This window comes from Sinohyriopsis cumingii, chromosome 1 (genome assembly GCF_028554795.1).
Source record: "Sinohyriopsis cumingii isolate HCF-2022 chromosome 1, ASM2855479v2, whole genome shotgun sequence".
Classification (NCBI taxonomy): Eukaryota; Metazoa; Mollusca; class Bivalvia; order Unionida; family Unionidae; genus Sinohyriopsis; species Sinohyriopsis cumingii.
In genome coordinates, this window is record NC_142961.1 from 172,842,028 (window position 1) to 172,858,134 (window position 16,107).

The 16,107-nt window shown below is 35.1% G+C and overlaps 1 protein-coding gene across 1 annotated transcript in view; it reads right to left on the reverse strand.

Moving 5' to 3' along the window:
* The window catches only part of LOC149808394 (kinetochore-associated protein 1-like), a 221,977-nt gene that overhangs the window by 180,944 nt on the left and 24,926 nt on the right, over nucleotides 1–16,107 (reverse strand). The window contains exons 7-11 of the mRNA XM_089976616.1: nucleotides 15,685–15,800; nucleotides 11,420–11,507; nucleotides 10,579–10,643; nucleotides 9,485–9,594; nucleotides 3,845–3,989 (exon numbers count right to left, since the gene is read on the reverse strand). Of these exons, the coding sequence (XP_089832742.1) occupies nucleotides 3,845–3,989; nucleotides 9,485–9,594; nucleotides 10,579–10,643; nucleotides 11,420–11,507; nucleotides 15,685–15,800 (524 nt within the window). The remainder of the gene's footprint in view (nucleotides 1–3,844; nucleotides 3,990–9,484; nucleotides 9,595–10,578; nucleotides 10,644–11,419; nucleotides 11,508–15,684; nucleotides 15,801–16,107) is intronic.

Consider the following 16,107-nt stretch of genomic DNA (forward strand, 5'->3'; position numbering starts at 1 on the left):
CCCATGCTGAAGTGAAGTCTTACACTAACACCAATCATGAAAACACTAACTGTTACCGAATTAGCTTTAAATATATTGTGTAAAACAAATTAGGTATCTGTAGCTACATTTAATTATGTTAACCTGATAATTTTCCGAGTTACAGATAAGACCAAATTTGCAATGCTGTGTGGGTTGAACCATATTCTTGTAGTGTTGGCATGTGATAATGTCCATTTTGAATGCAGCTTCTTTATAGGTAAGAAATGCATTCATTCAATTTCCTTACTCTAAAGTGTTGTTAGCAAGATAATTTTCTCCACTCCATGCAAGTGATAGACCATGCATTGATGAGATTGGTTGATTAGCATTTGTATTGGTAAAATATGGTCTTTTGTACTGACTTTTTCCATCCTTGCCAGTACGAGGTACCAGTAATAGCAGAAACACTGAATCATTCTTGTCAAATTCCTCTGAGATGGACAGTAAAAGTTGCATTTCATCGAATTAAGCAGGTCCAGATTATTTCGGACTGAAACTTATGCCCAAAATAACAGGGTTATCAACTGAACAGGGGTTGAGATAAGTGGGGAAAAATTAGCATAACAAAGAAGTATTTTTATGGGACCAGAAGAAAACGCTCGACATACATGGGTTCTCGAGATAACCAAGGTCAGGATAAGTGAGTTCGACGGTAGTTACAATGCAATGTCACTTGAAATTGTAGATAATTGCAATCATGATGAATAACTACAATACAATGTCATCTGTAATAGTAGAAATGGCAATCATGATGAACAGTTACAAAGCAATGTTACTTGAAATTACAGATAACAGCAATCTTGATGAACAGTTACAATACAGTGTCATTTGCAAAAGAAGAATTAAGTTGCACCAAAATCTATGCCACCAAATACACACCATCGTTATGAAATATTTAGTCACCACCTGACTGTAGGATCAGCAAACTAATCTAAAACACAATAAGGGTAGGGGCTGTATGTCAAGCCTATGATAAAAACATAGCTTTAAAATGTATGACTTCGGCTCAAATGTTAAAAGGTTCAATAAGTGTGTTGCTGAATAAATAACCAAGCTTAATGATGATGCATCCCAGACTTGAATAGAATCTGCTGAGAGATTTAGGAAATATAAGCAAATATCTGTAACCAAAACCTTAGCTCAAATTTTCTATGACTGTGACTCTATTACCAAGTTCAAAGGGTGAATAACCATGCTGAAGATTGAAATGCTTTGCAATCATTCATCTAGAATCCATCTTGAGATTTAGGAAATGCAAGCAAATGACAATTTTTAACAATAATCTTAAATGCCTGTTTCATTAAGGGGTGGAGATTTTAAATTTAGACAGTTTTACTTCCTAACGAAAAATAGAATGAACTTAAGTTAAATGTAGACAGTTTTAATTCCTAATGAAAAATAGAATGAACTTAAGTTAAATGTAGACATTTTTAATTCCTAATGAAAAATAGAATGAACTTAGTTAAATGTAGACAGCTTTAATTCCTAATGAAAAATAGAATGAACTTAAGTTTCCACAAACATGTGATAAACAATGATAACAATTACAAATCTTCTGTGTATTAAAAAATGGCACTGGGTCATATGAATTAGAATTGCACAAAATGGCACTATGTCCTGTAAATTAGAATTGCATAAAATGGCACTGTTCTATGACTTAGAATTGCATAAAATGGCACTGTCCTATGATTTAGAATTACACAAAATGGCACTTTTTCGTATGATTTAGAATTACATAAAATGGCACTATGTCCTGTTATTTAGAATTACTCAAAATGGTACTATGTCCTGTAAATTAGAATTAAAAATATTTTCACTATGTCCTATGATTTAGAATAACACAAAATGGCACTGTCCTGTGATTTAGAATTATACAAAATGGCACTATGTCCTGTTATTTAGAATTACACAAAATGTCACTATGTCATATTATTTAGAATCACACAAAACGTCACTATGTCCTGTAAATTAGTACTGCATAAAATGGCACTATGTCCTATGATTTAGAAGTACACAAAATGGCACTTTGTCCAAGGATTTAGAACTGCACAAAATGATCGAAAACAGAATTTCTGCTATTTACAACCTCACCAAGCACACATGTTCATTAAAGATATATTTGAAAATTATAGGTTTTGTTAGGGTTATCTCACTAAAAATGAAAGACGGATGCGATAAATTTAGTGGGGATTTGCACAATTGCACCCTGGAGAAAACACTGAGTACAATAAAAATTATATGATTGGGGTTGAAGAAATAACAATGTAAATTACAAACTTTAACCAAACCTTAACTGCTGATGCCACCACTGTTGGGAAAAAATGACTGCTATGTCTCACTTCCCACTAACACAAGTTTGACAAAACAATCACCTCATCTGTGCTCTCATTCTATGTTATGTATTATATCTTCAAAGAGTTGTTTTTCACAGAGTTCAAGGAGTATTCTTTCAAACCAAAATTTAACTTCTTCCATGTATTTTGTTTAACACCGCATAAATAGGTACAAAAGCAGAAGAAACAAATGCAAATAACCAGTAGGTCAATACATCAAAGGGACACTACTCCATCTGCCATTTACCCAAACAGTGTGTCATCTGATTTCCCAACTCAATCCCAATTTGATTTTTTAAATTTACGCATTCATTTTTTTTTTTGAAAAAAATTAAATAATACAAATTCTGAATCTGAATAGTGAACTTTTTTATTCAGTTTTAATTTTCTGGGGTACTTCCTCAGAATAAATTCAATGAATTTTATTAAAAATTAAAGGAATTTTTCAAACAAAATCAAAACATCTTTTCAACATTTAAGATTTCAATACAACCCCTCAAATTCAAGGAATTGTCATGGTTGTAAAAATTATGTGTATTGCCATTAGTTCAGAATGTGTAATTTCTTCTTGTGTAACACATTATTAACATAACCAACATGTTTTCCTTACATGTTTCAAATCAATTTCATCTTTGACAACTATCATTTCTTTTCTGATCTAATATTTACCATCCTCATAGGAACATGAATTGAATTTGATGTGGCTCCACTTTCAAAAATACAAGTACGTAGTACATGATTCGAACGGCAAAGTGAAATGTGATATATGTATAATTAATTTAAAAATTACCACAAAAATCTGCATTTACTGACTGATTTTGGCTGTTTCAAGTGTTGTGCTAGATGGGAAATCCTGTCTGGGAAATGTGAGAGGTAAGTGTTCACAAGCATATCATTTCAGGACATATTCTGACTGATTCTGACTGCTAAAGTTTTAAATATTTTTCATTGGGACAATAGGTCTCTTATTGAACCTGTTGACCCATAAAATATCCCTGATGGCAAGTTTCTTTTGCAATGAAAATAGCTTCTAAACTTATTGCTTGGATGACAGGGCAGGTTCCTTTCTTATTGTTGTTGTTGTTGTGGAGTTTAATGCCTTTTTTCAGCACATGATAGGCTATGCATGGTGGCTAGTATTAATGGTGGAGGAAGAACCCAAGAAAACCCTGGGAAGAACCACCGACCCACGAGAAGCTACTGGCAAGCTCTCTCACATACCCACATTGGCCGAACCCATGCAGACAGAGATGAGATGGCAGTGATCCGTAACGGAGAGCGCTTTAGACCACTCGGCCACAGTTCCTTTCTTATATTTCATGTAAAACACAAAATATTCACAAATATTAAAACAAAAAGATATATTTCCTGAAAAACTACCTGAACATACAAAATAAAACTAAAAAGCACTTCAAAACTGAATGCCCATTTTTATTTTTTACATATTCCCTTGACTACAGTGAATTTGAATTTACAAGACTGCAATGTACCTGTAACGCATCGCATTTGGCAAGGACACAAGGGGCATTCAACTGTAGGTCGTAGACTGTATCCCAGTCTGGCAGACTCTGCACCTTGAAACTGCAAACCCCATCTTTCGGAACAGTCAGGAGAACTAGTTTCATATCCCTCAGACTGCAAAAGAAGGCTTTTTACATGATAATAGCTAAACAAGAGCCCCTACACGAGACTGATACTCTAATGGTCAAAAGAAAGTCCAGGAATTCAAGGTAAGAGCATTTCTTCTTTTAACTGCCAAGTGATGAAACCATCTCTGATAGCAATAACAAGATTTTCAAATTAGCCGCTATGGTGAACATACTGGATGTCGAGTGGTACCATTTTCATTTAGGACCAAGCAGACATTATTACTTTATCTTTTGAAGAACACCCATTATCAGAAGGATCATCCATTCCAGAGCACAAGAGACAACAACATTTTCAAGACAGCCTTCAAGGCATGTATGATTTACTCTATTTTCATTAAACAACAACTAGGCATCTTAAAAAGTCTGATAAAAACCCTGAGTTAGGAGCTGAGATAACAAAATATTTTCAAGATGGCAACTATTGTGGCCATACTGAGGCTCAATCTGCATCATGTTTGTATAGGAGCAACTAGACACCATAAGAACTCTCTGATGAAAACTCCATGTCAAAATGACTTTCTATTCAAAAGCAGGCATGAGAAGATTTCAAGATGGTAACCATTGTAGCTATATTGGATACCAGACTAACATTAAGATGAACAAGTGTTTATACAAAGTCTTGCGGTAAAAACAGTTGATATGACTTTTCCTTTTGGAAGAGTAACAATAACAAGATTTTCAAGATGGCTACTAAGGTGGCCCTACTGCATATCAGATGTGCACCATTTCCATTTAGAGGCAACTAGAAGTCTTCTGGTCAAACCCTGTCCATATAACCAGTCATCTTGGAGGAGAAGCCCTAACATGATTTTCCATATGACCGTTATGGTGGCCATATTAGAGGTCCAATTAGCACCATTTTCACTTATGGTCAAGTCTTGCAGTGAAAAAGCAGTAATGAAATTTTCAAAATGGTGGCTACAATAAGTATGAGCAGCACCATTTTCATTTAGAACCAACTGGACTGAATGTGTGTAAATTTTCATTTAGTTTAGGTGAACTCGTAGCAATAACAAGCTTGTGCTAACAAACAGAAAACTAATGGAAAACCATCTTAAAAGCTCTTTCGGACTATGACCAGTACAGCTCAAAACTGCATAACATATCTGGTTTCAATTTCTGAGTACATTCAACAGTACATGAACAGTAACCATATTCCAAAAGTAATACTTATAGTAGTCGCCCTCTTATAAGGCCACCCCTACTGCAGCAGGGAAGTGGCCTTATAATGAGGGTGACCTTTCTAGAGGGGGATGACAAATGTGAATAGTAATTACATATGAAGAAAGTCACAAGTACATTTAATTCTAAAACATTTAATACTTTTATTAAAATATCACATGTATGTTGTGAAATAAATGAAAAACAAACTGTTTCATCATTTTCAAAGGAATGTTATGAATAACCATTGATATAGTCTTAAAACTGTCTTTATAATTATGTTACAGATCACATCATCTGTCACTCTGTTGGTAAGTCTAAAAAACAAACCAGTCTCATTACAATTAAAAATATCCTTGCTGTCATATCCCCTGCATATATCATTTAGTCTTTTGTTCCAATCTTCGACAACATCATTATTAACATCAGCTGATTCTTCACTAAGGACAGAACACTTAATATTGTGTCGCACTTGAAATCTGTGCAACCATCCGTTACTTGCGGTAAAGTCATCATATCTCAATTCAGCTGACAAAATTGTTGTTTTTTCTTGTCATTCAAATCAGGATACAAACATCTCCTGGCTCAAACAACCTTCCTTTCTTCGTCCATTTCACCTTCCCACTTCTGCAGAACTGTTTCCTTATGTTTCACGATATTGTTTATCTGAGTCTTTCCGACGTTAGTTTTCTGCAAGGATCCTCAAACCCCCACCCCCGATCCTCTCGGTTAGTTGAATTACTTTCACTTTCTCTTCTAAACTGAGAATTTTTCTTTTCCTCAATGACATGTTGATCTTTTTGCAGTAAGTTATTCATGTTGCCAAATACAATACTGATAAAACAATTTTTTATGCATCTAAACAAATTGCCATGTGTATTTAAAGGAAGTGATCTTGTCACATGATTCATGAGTCGCAGTCTGGTACCCTATTGTTTTTATATATTTCTTTACACTAAGTGAGTGAAGCCAAAACGGCTTCAATCTGTACCATTTAACATCACGCAGATTTGATCTCGCGGCCGTTAGGATTTGTAATTTTGACAATTATTGTCATTTGTAATAGCCACTAATTATCAAAGTGAACATCTTACTAAGCCATAAAGGCTATCAAACCATTTTCCTGCTGACTTGTGTATTGTACATCGATGCTGCCACTTCTCAGCCATTACTACTGTTCAATATTTGTAATTTTAACAATTATCGAAGTTACTAAACCGGACATCTTATGATAACACAGCAGTATGGCTAATTGGATTACATGTACTTACCCTTTTGTATGGATTAACATTTGAGTCTTTCTCGGCTTTATGGAATAAATGTGGCTTCCCGTGAGGCGTAAATGATATAATATTAACCTTAGTGGTACATGTACTTTAGTCAACACTTCTTTCAGTAACGAAAACCTGACATCGGGAAACAGAAATCGGGTTACTTAACACACGTTATGAATAAAATACTGGTTCTGGATACATATCAAAATAAAAATGCAGCCGCTTGTGAGGGGTAAATTTTATATTATTGCACTAATATGCTGGCTGCTGGTCACGTTAGCCGAGTGGCCTTTCATGAGGGGTACTTTTGAACACAAATTCGTCAGTGCCAATGGATTCTGGCCATAAGGAGAGGGTGGCCGCTGGTCAGGGGGGCCATTCAAGAGGGGGACTACTGTACTCAACTCTTGCAAAACTCCTAAACTGTACCTCAGATTGCCTAATTAATACAAAACACTTGCTTGATTTCAATTCACTGTTTTGATAACACACCCTTTCACATTTATTATATGTGACTTTAAGATTGATTGATTTCCTTGTTTCTCTCTGGATCTGAAGCAGCAGCAATACGCTGTTCAGTAATTTTGAAAACATCATATTTGCTGCTGTAAAAAACAGGACTGGTTTTGTGACAAGTTCAAAGACAATTCAAAGAAAATTTAAATAACAGTAAATTTCAGGCTACAACTTAGAAAATAGGAGTAAACAGCACATTATATGCCCAGCTTGTGCTTAATAGTCCTCCAAGTTGACTCGGAAAATTGCCGACCAACCAGTCTCAGTGAATTCTACCTTTAGTAAAGGTATGCAGTCTTGAACTAAACTTACTGTGCAGAAAATTTTATTTTCATATCAGACTTATTAACACCCATTACCTTTGACATTCAGATCTCAGAAACTAAAGATTTCTTTATTACCCAAATGCATACCATCCACAAATTTGGTCAAAGAATTTACTTGGGAACAAAGTTTTTCAGCAAGCCAATTTTCTTTTGCAGAGCCAACACAACCACGATTTTTAATCTGTTGACCCTAAAATCAAATGTCCTCTGCCATACTCCTTAAATGCAAGCCCACTACAAAAACTTTGTCAAAGTATGTTATCTAGAACTATAGTCATATGCAAAAGCCACTTTTCTCCTTTCAGTAAGTGACCTTAACGTTTGACCATAAAATCAACAGGCTTCCTTCGTGCCCAATATACAAGTCATCAAGCAAATCTGGTAAAGGTAATGAAATAATTGGGCAGAAACCATTTTTCTTTGTTCAGAGTGACTGTCATTTTGACCTTTGAACCCAAGGCCAGTAGACTTCTTCCTTTGTGAAAGTGCAAGCCATCAACAAAGTTTGGTCAAGTCTAAGATGTACAGTTTGTGTGGAAACATTTTTCTTCTGTCAATCTCCTCAGCATTTGCACAAAAAATAAATAGGTTTTCACCTACTCTAATTGTAAACCATCCACAAAGTCTGGTCCCAGTCCGTGATGTAGAAATAATGATATTGTGCTGTTTCTTCTGTCATTTTAAAGTGATCTTGACCTCAAAAGTAAGCCATCCACAAAATTTGGTAATTATCATTTGTGGACAGATCGAGTTATAGTGCAAAAAATGTTATTGGTAGCTGATGGAAGCACATATGAACAGACTGATGGGCAGATGCACAGAACATAAATGCACTCAACCTTATGGCAGGGGTATAAATAAAAGCAACAGCAACATTTTTTCCACCATAATTACCTTAAAGCAGCATTCCCTCTATCAAAAAGAGTCCAAAAAAAGGGAATAAAATCTAGTGGGTGAAAATGATTTCCAGGAATTCAAGATAAGATAATTTCTTCCTTGTATTGAAACCATCTCTAATATTCTTCAGTGATAAAAGTTTTTCAAATTACTGCTGTGGTGCACACAGTGGATGTCAGCTTGGTACCATTTCATTTACTAGAAAATAGACATCATTAGAAGTATTTGGTGAAAAATCCCAAGTCATATTGTCATATCCATTCAGGACTTTTAAGACAGTTATTGTGGCAGCTATATTGGATGTTGAAATCGCACCATTTTTATTTTAGGATTTTAGGATCTGGTGAAATCCCCATGTCAAAATGATCATTTAATGTGCGGGTGAGTAGTGAAACAAGATCTGTAGGACAGTCAACATGGCATCTTTATTGGACAAACAACTAGCACCATTTTAATTTAGGATGAACCAAAGATCAAAAGAAGTCTACTGGTGGAAACCCCATGTTGATATACCATCCACTTAGAGAGGATATGAGATAATATTTTCAAGACATGACTTTCTATTCAGTAGGATTAGCAATAAGATTTTAAAGATGGCTGCTGAGGTGGCCATACTAAATGTCAGATTAGAACCATTTTCGTGGACATTATAGGAAGTCTTCTGGTGGAAAGCCTACATCAATATCACTTACTGTTCAAGTAGAATTGTGATAAGAATATTAAGATGACTGTCATGGTGGCCATATCAGCTATCAGACTGACACCAATCCTAATAAGCAGCTAGACATCATAAAAAGTCTTTTAGTGAAAAACCATACTAATACAAACATCAAGCACAAGTAGAAATAGCAAGATTTACAAGATGGCCTCTATGGCAGCCATATTGGATAAGAGATAAGTACTGTTTTCATAGAGGCCCAACTAGACAACATAATAAATCTTTTAGCAAAAACCTCATCATGATATGACCATTCATGTAGGAGAAGTAGCAATACGATTTTCAATATGGCTACCTTGGCAGCAATATTGGTGGTCAGATTAACTTGACATCACAAGAAGTCTTTCAGTAAAAAAATCCATGATAACATTTTTGGTTGTCCAAGCAGCACCATTTTCGTTTAAGGCCAATTAGACCATGTGTATAAAGTCTCAAGACAATCGTCGACAGGAGTAACAATAACAAATTTGTGCTTATGGATGTACAGATGACAGATGTAAAACAACAGATCATCCAATAAGCTCTTCTGGTCTATGACCAGTAGAGTTAAAAATCAACATAGAGTGATTATACCTAAAATTAGAGTTACCTGTTATTTTTAATTTCCCTTGTCTCCAGAAGCTGGAATTCAGCCACCTCAATGTCTGTCCAGTACTTGAGGGGAACTAGGAGATGAATGTTCCACAGACACAGATGGTACTGGAGGATGTAAAAAACAAATTAGTTTAGGGTGGGACTTGGAAGGGCCTCCTTAACAAGTAGGAATTATTACATATATGGACTTTGGATGATGTATTAATGTAGGAACAATAATGGTTCTTGTCAATAATCTGTCTAATTAAATCCAATCCAATGGTGGACCATTTTATTATTTGCATAAGATAAACAGCAGTTTTCTCATTATGATAAAATTTAAATCATATGTAACCCCAAAAATAACCATGAGAAAAATGGCTGATCCCCATTCACAACTGAATGTGGCAACTACCAATGTAAAAATAAGATATATTTACAATTTCATGTCACGTGATCTTGAAGTTGATACAAACTGGATATGGATACCTTGTTGAAAGTGGACTTGTCATATGGAATCCAAAATGACAATTTTGTCTTTACCACTTTAGGCTTGATAATCTATAGGGCGGCCCAAATGACGACTACCTATTACTTTTCATGAAAATCAAGCCACATGTCCCTCATTATGTAACCTTGACGTTTCAACTCTCAGCTTCATGTGTAGTCTACCTATGAAGTTTTATGAAAATAGACCAAAGAAACTTGACCTGAAAATAACATTTTTAGCTCATGAAACTTTGACCTTGGACTTAGCAGTGCCAAAATCAACTGCTAAAAAACAATGCAACTAAAGTTAGGTTGTGAAAACCACCTTGTCTACAGACAGATGAATGGACACATGGACATTGCTATCCCTACAAACCTCAATCTGAAGACAATAATGATAAGAAACATGTTATTATACATTTCTATATCAGTAAGGTCACTGGATAAAATTATTAAAACGTAACTTCAAATCTGTCAGCTAGGCAAGTCCAAGCACAGTTAGGCTACTATGGTGCACCACATTTTTGTGAGCACAACTCTGCAGTCAAAAGATGATACAAAGAACCATTGACTATAATCTTTTAATTATTTTGGTAAATGACACATTATACATGTACTCACCTTTTCATCTAGAGTAAAAACATAGTTCCCATCTGAAGAGGGCTTTCCTTGAATCAAACCCAAATCTACATGAACAGAAACAAAATACATACTTTTTTAGATACGATGAAGTGGGGGTGATAGCAATGTATGTATCAATGACCAAATCTACGCCTGACCTTAACAATGAATTTCCCAGACCTCTGTAGTGTATTCATGTACAAAATATCTCAGCAACCACTACAATGTGTTGTATGATGAAGCTTTATAACTTAATAAAACAGGATTAATTTGCGTTCATTATCACTGACCTTAACTCTTTTATTCCAAACACGAGCGGGAATCACTAAATATGTGCAGTGAACCCATTGGTTAGCTCCAAGGTATTCCAAACGGGAAAAATGAACTTATTAGACTGAACACTGTACAGCAGTTACGAACAAGTATACACATAGAAATTATTCAGACAGAAGTTTACAAGGAAAAATAATTAAACAATCAATAAATAATTTGTAATATCTTTTGCAAAACTCTTTTGTAAATGCAGCCCAAAATACTCTACAAAGAACTTTAAAGGAAATTATTTCTATTTGTATGCTGGCTTATGGACCCATCTGTATTTCATGTTGTTTCCATGATAAATTTGTCTTGTTTTTAAAAACAAAACGGTAATAGCAATTATTGGTGTAAAAGAAACTCTTCTGTATGAATTTTCTGTTTGTAATTTTATTTGATGATACATTAGTTTTCAATGTAGATCAAAACATAGCTCATGGGTAGGATCTACTTCAATGTATCAATACCTTGGAAATATTTATTGATACCTCTGTGTCACTGTTATAGCCATGGCACCCCAACTTACTTTCATCTAAAATGTTGCCAACACATCCTTCTAAGATTATGTTTCTCTCCTTGAGACTCCATATAGACATGATGCTCTCTCCACTTCCCTGAAAAGACATGAAACCATTAACCAACTTTTGAAAGAACCTCAAAGTTCAAAGTTTTAATTATTATCATGCAACATTAAAACAATATTTCATCAGCAATATATAGTCATCTCAATCATTCAAATAAACCCATATCCAGCCAATCACATCATATACCATACAAACATATATCCAGCCATTCACATCATATCATATCACATCATATCTCATATAAACCCATATCCAACCATTCACATCATAGCCTATATAAACCTATATCCAGCCATTCACAGCCCTCATAAGTATGCCTCTTACAGGTTAAGCCTAAGTAAAAAACTATGACTGTTTTATCCAGGACTTTCATACAGAGGGTAATTTTAATTCTAACTTTTCATGGGGAGGGAGGAGGAGAGATTTTAAATTTTAAAGAGTGACACTTTTTACATTTAAGCAATACAGATGAAAAGACCACTCTGGTTGAACATAAATGTAAGATTAATAATTTTCAATGAATAAAAGAAAAAGCTTAAAAATGTTTACTCCCATTAGCAGCACAATGTCATAAAAACTGCATTTTGTTAAATGAAACAGAACTAAGTGCAATAAGAGAAACATTACCACCATTTACCAAAAACAAATTTACTGCCATTATATAAGCTCAGGAAGTGCAGTTAGTAGAATGCTTCTGAAACTAGACAATCAGTGAAAGCATCTTGCCACACAAATACTATGTCATTTAGTTAGTATTGCTACATAAAAGAAGTTCCTTCTATATTTCCTTCATTTTTCTACATTTTTTGATGAAATAGAATGCATTCAGATGCATCTGAACCATCTTCAATAACCTGGACACAACCTATCCCAAAAAACACTATCTTCTGGATGAAATGGTTAAAAGATTTTAGTGCAAAATTACCTCTCTGAAATTAGCAGAATCAAACTAAGATTAAAACATGCTAAAATGCTTGCTACCAGGCCAACTGTACCAATCAGCTACATTTCCGTTAATATCATGACCAGCAACTTCAACATCATGACTAGTGCTTAACGGGAAATCAGTTATTTTATTACGGATTTAAAATAATTGAGAATTGGGGAATTCGTGATTTTTTGGCATGTGGCGTGAATCCATGAATCACCGAAAAAGTCGTGAAATTCACACCAAAATCATGAGGGTTGGCAGCTATGGTAATCTAAGGACAGCAATTTTTTTCTAGTCAAATATGTTTCTTTGAGAATAATTACCCTATCATAACACCTTAGGAGAACTACTACTGAAACAATAAGTAACCAATCTATTCAGAATGAAAAAACTGACCTGAATTGGAATAAACATAAAATTATTTGTATTATTATAATGGTAATCAGGTGGATCAAGTCCAGCATATATGTGATTAAGAACTAAATGTGGTAGCTTAAATAACAATGTATGCCTACATCAGGTTTTTAACGATAGGCACTGCACGTGCAAACAAGTAGAAAAAAACACGAGAAGGGAAATTGCAACATTGTCAAAAAGCTTAGGTGAATTTATTATCAGACCAAGATATTGTCAGTAAATATTTTCAAAAATATTATAACTGCAGGGTGGGCAAATCATCTAACATGGGCTTGTCTTCCAGCACAGGCTTATCATCAAGCACTAGACCTATCATCAAGTAAGTGCCTATCATTAATTAATGGACCTATCTCCAACCATAAGCTCATCATCAACCTATCATCTAGCATGGACCTATCATCAAGGGCCTATCATTAATTAATGGACCTATCAACAACCATGAACTCATTATCAACCTATCATCTAACATGGACCTATCATCAAGCATGGGCTTGTCTTCCAGCACAGACTTATCATCAAGCATTGGGCCTATCATTAATTAATGGACCTATCACCAACTATGAGCTAATCATCAGCCATTCATCTAGCATGGACCTATCATCAAGTAATGGCCTATCATTATTAATTAATGGACCTATCACCAACCATGAGCTTATCATCAACCTATCATCTAGCATGGACCTATCATCAAGGACCTATCATTAATTAATGGACCTACCACCAACCATGAGCTCATCATTAACCTATCATCTAGCATGGACCTATCATCAAGCTAGGGCTTATCAAGTATGGGTCTATCATGAACCATGGACATACATCATCAAGCATGGGCCTATCATCAATTAAGGGCTTATCATCAAGTATGGGCCTATCATCAAGCTAGGGCTTATCAAGTATGGGTCCATCATGAACCATGGACATATATCATCAAGCATGGGCCTATCATCAAGTATGGGCCTATCATCAAGCATGGACTTATCATCAAGCAGTGTTCAAGCCATTAAGCATGTGCAAGTCATCAAGATTAAGCCTATCATCAAGCATGGGACCATCATGAACCGTGGGCATATATCATCAAGTATGGGCATATCATGAAGCATGGGCCAATCATCAAGTAATGGAGCCATCATCAAGCATGAGCTCATCGTCATCCTATCAAGAGGCATTTCCTTATCATCAAGCATGGGCTTATTGTTACAACTTTATGGTCTTTAACTAAGTAATAAAAAAAAATATTAAAAAAAAGTTTTGTAATATTCAAAATATAATTTATTTCCAAAAATAGAAAGTGAAAAATTAAATGTAATTTTGAGTATGGTGAATGAACTACTAATTAGTCCTAAAAGTTCTATCACAAGTCCAAAAGTATTGATTAATCCAAATAAGTTCCACTGGTAATCAAAATTAAGTTAATTCTATTGTGCTGAATTGTCAATAGTCTTGATGTATCACAATGATTTAATCAAAAATGTCTTTAAATGAATTCACAGTAATACAATGACTAAATCTGAAAAGTCAGAGCACTTTGTAATTTCAATAAATAATTTAAATCAATAAATTTCACTGGAATGATAACAATATTTGTCTCTTCTAAGACTGATGTTAATGCTAAGAATAACTGATTTCCAGTACATCATCACTTATATCAAAAACTGAGAATACAGAAAGCAGAATGAGGCTCAATTAGCATTTTAAAACCAATCTAACTGTAAACAATGTCATGTACGTTAGCAGTTAGCCAATCTGAAAAATTAGTTTAGCTGGATTTCCTTTTGGTGAATCCCATGACCTGTACTGAACTCATCAACATGTTTAAAAGTTCATCTCACTATCTTCAAAACTCTGAATGTGTTTACAAGAATGATTTCACCTTACAGTACAAACCTACAACTATGAAGAATATTAGCATTTAATATGTTATTTAGTAAATGACCCTTATTGGCTTATCATCAGGCATGGGGCCTATCATCAAGCATGGACTTGTCAACAAGTATGGGCTTATCATCAGGCATGGGGCCTATCATCAAGCATGGACTTGTCAACAAGTATGGGCTTATCATCAGGCATGGGGCCTATCATCAAGCATGGACTTGTCAACAAGTATGGGCATATCATCAAGCATGAGGCCCATCATCAAGCATGGACTTGTCAACAAGTATGGGCTTATCATCAGGCATGGGGCCTATCATCAAGCATGGACTTGTCAACAAGTATGGGCTCATCATCAAGCAAGAGGTCTCTCAGCTGTCATCAAGCATGGACCTATCATCGAGTATGGGTACATCATCAAGCATGGACTTCCAACTATCAAGTATAGACTTCATCAACCTGTCATAAGCATGGACCTATCATGAAGTATGGACTTGTGATCAATCATGAGCTGATCGTATATCATCAAGCATGAACCTATCATCAAGTATAGGCAGCGCATCAAGTATGGGCTTCATCAACCTATCAAATATGGACTTCATCAACCCCTCATCAAGTATGGACTTATCATCAAGTATGGGCTTCATCAACTATCAAGTATGGAATTCAACCTGTCATCAAGTATGGGTACATAAACCAATCAAATATGGACTTCATCAACCATTCATTGAGCATGCACCTCTCATCAATCAAGGAACTATCATCAAGTATGGAAGGTGCATCACCAAGTATGGGCTTACCATCAGCCTATCATTCTTCATGGTCTATAATCAAGCATTACCCTCTCAAAAGATAGATATGGCAACCTATTTCTACACATGAACTTTACATTTTTTATCTAGACTTTCACAATACAAATACATAAAAAAACAATCATTCTCTTTGAGTTAGTATTAGTCACTATAAAGCTTCCAAGAGATCAGCACTTACCAGAGTGACGATGCTATCTCCACAGGTGACTACATCTCTGACCACAGAGTGTTGAGACCCAGCATTGGTCATGGATAGCTTCTCACCAACAACACTCCTAATGTCCATTTCATCACCTGTATAACATGTATAGGAGCACAAAGAAGTTACATGAAACCAGTCTCATATGAACACTGTTAAGACAAAGAAAATTAGTGTATTGTATACATGGTTCCCACAGCCATGAGATTGCATTCCAAGGATATCTGTCAAGGAGCATTTTTCTTAAGGAAACAGAACTTTCTCCATACATTACATTGCTGATCACTTCATAGACAAGTAAAACACATTACACCATTACAACTAAGGGATACTATTCCATCTGGTACCTGCTTGTGTTAGTCAGGTTTCTTTCAGTTCATTCAGTTTTATCCAAATTCACTT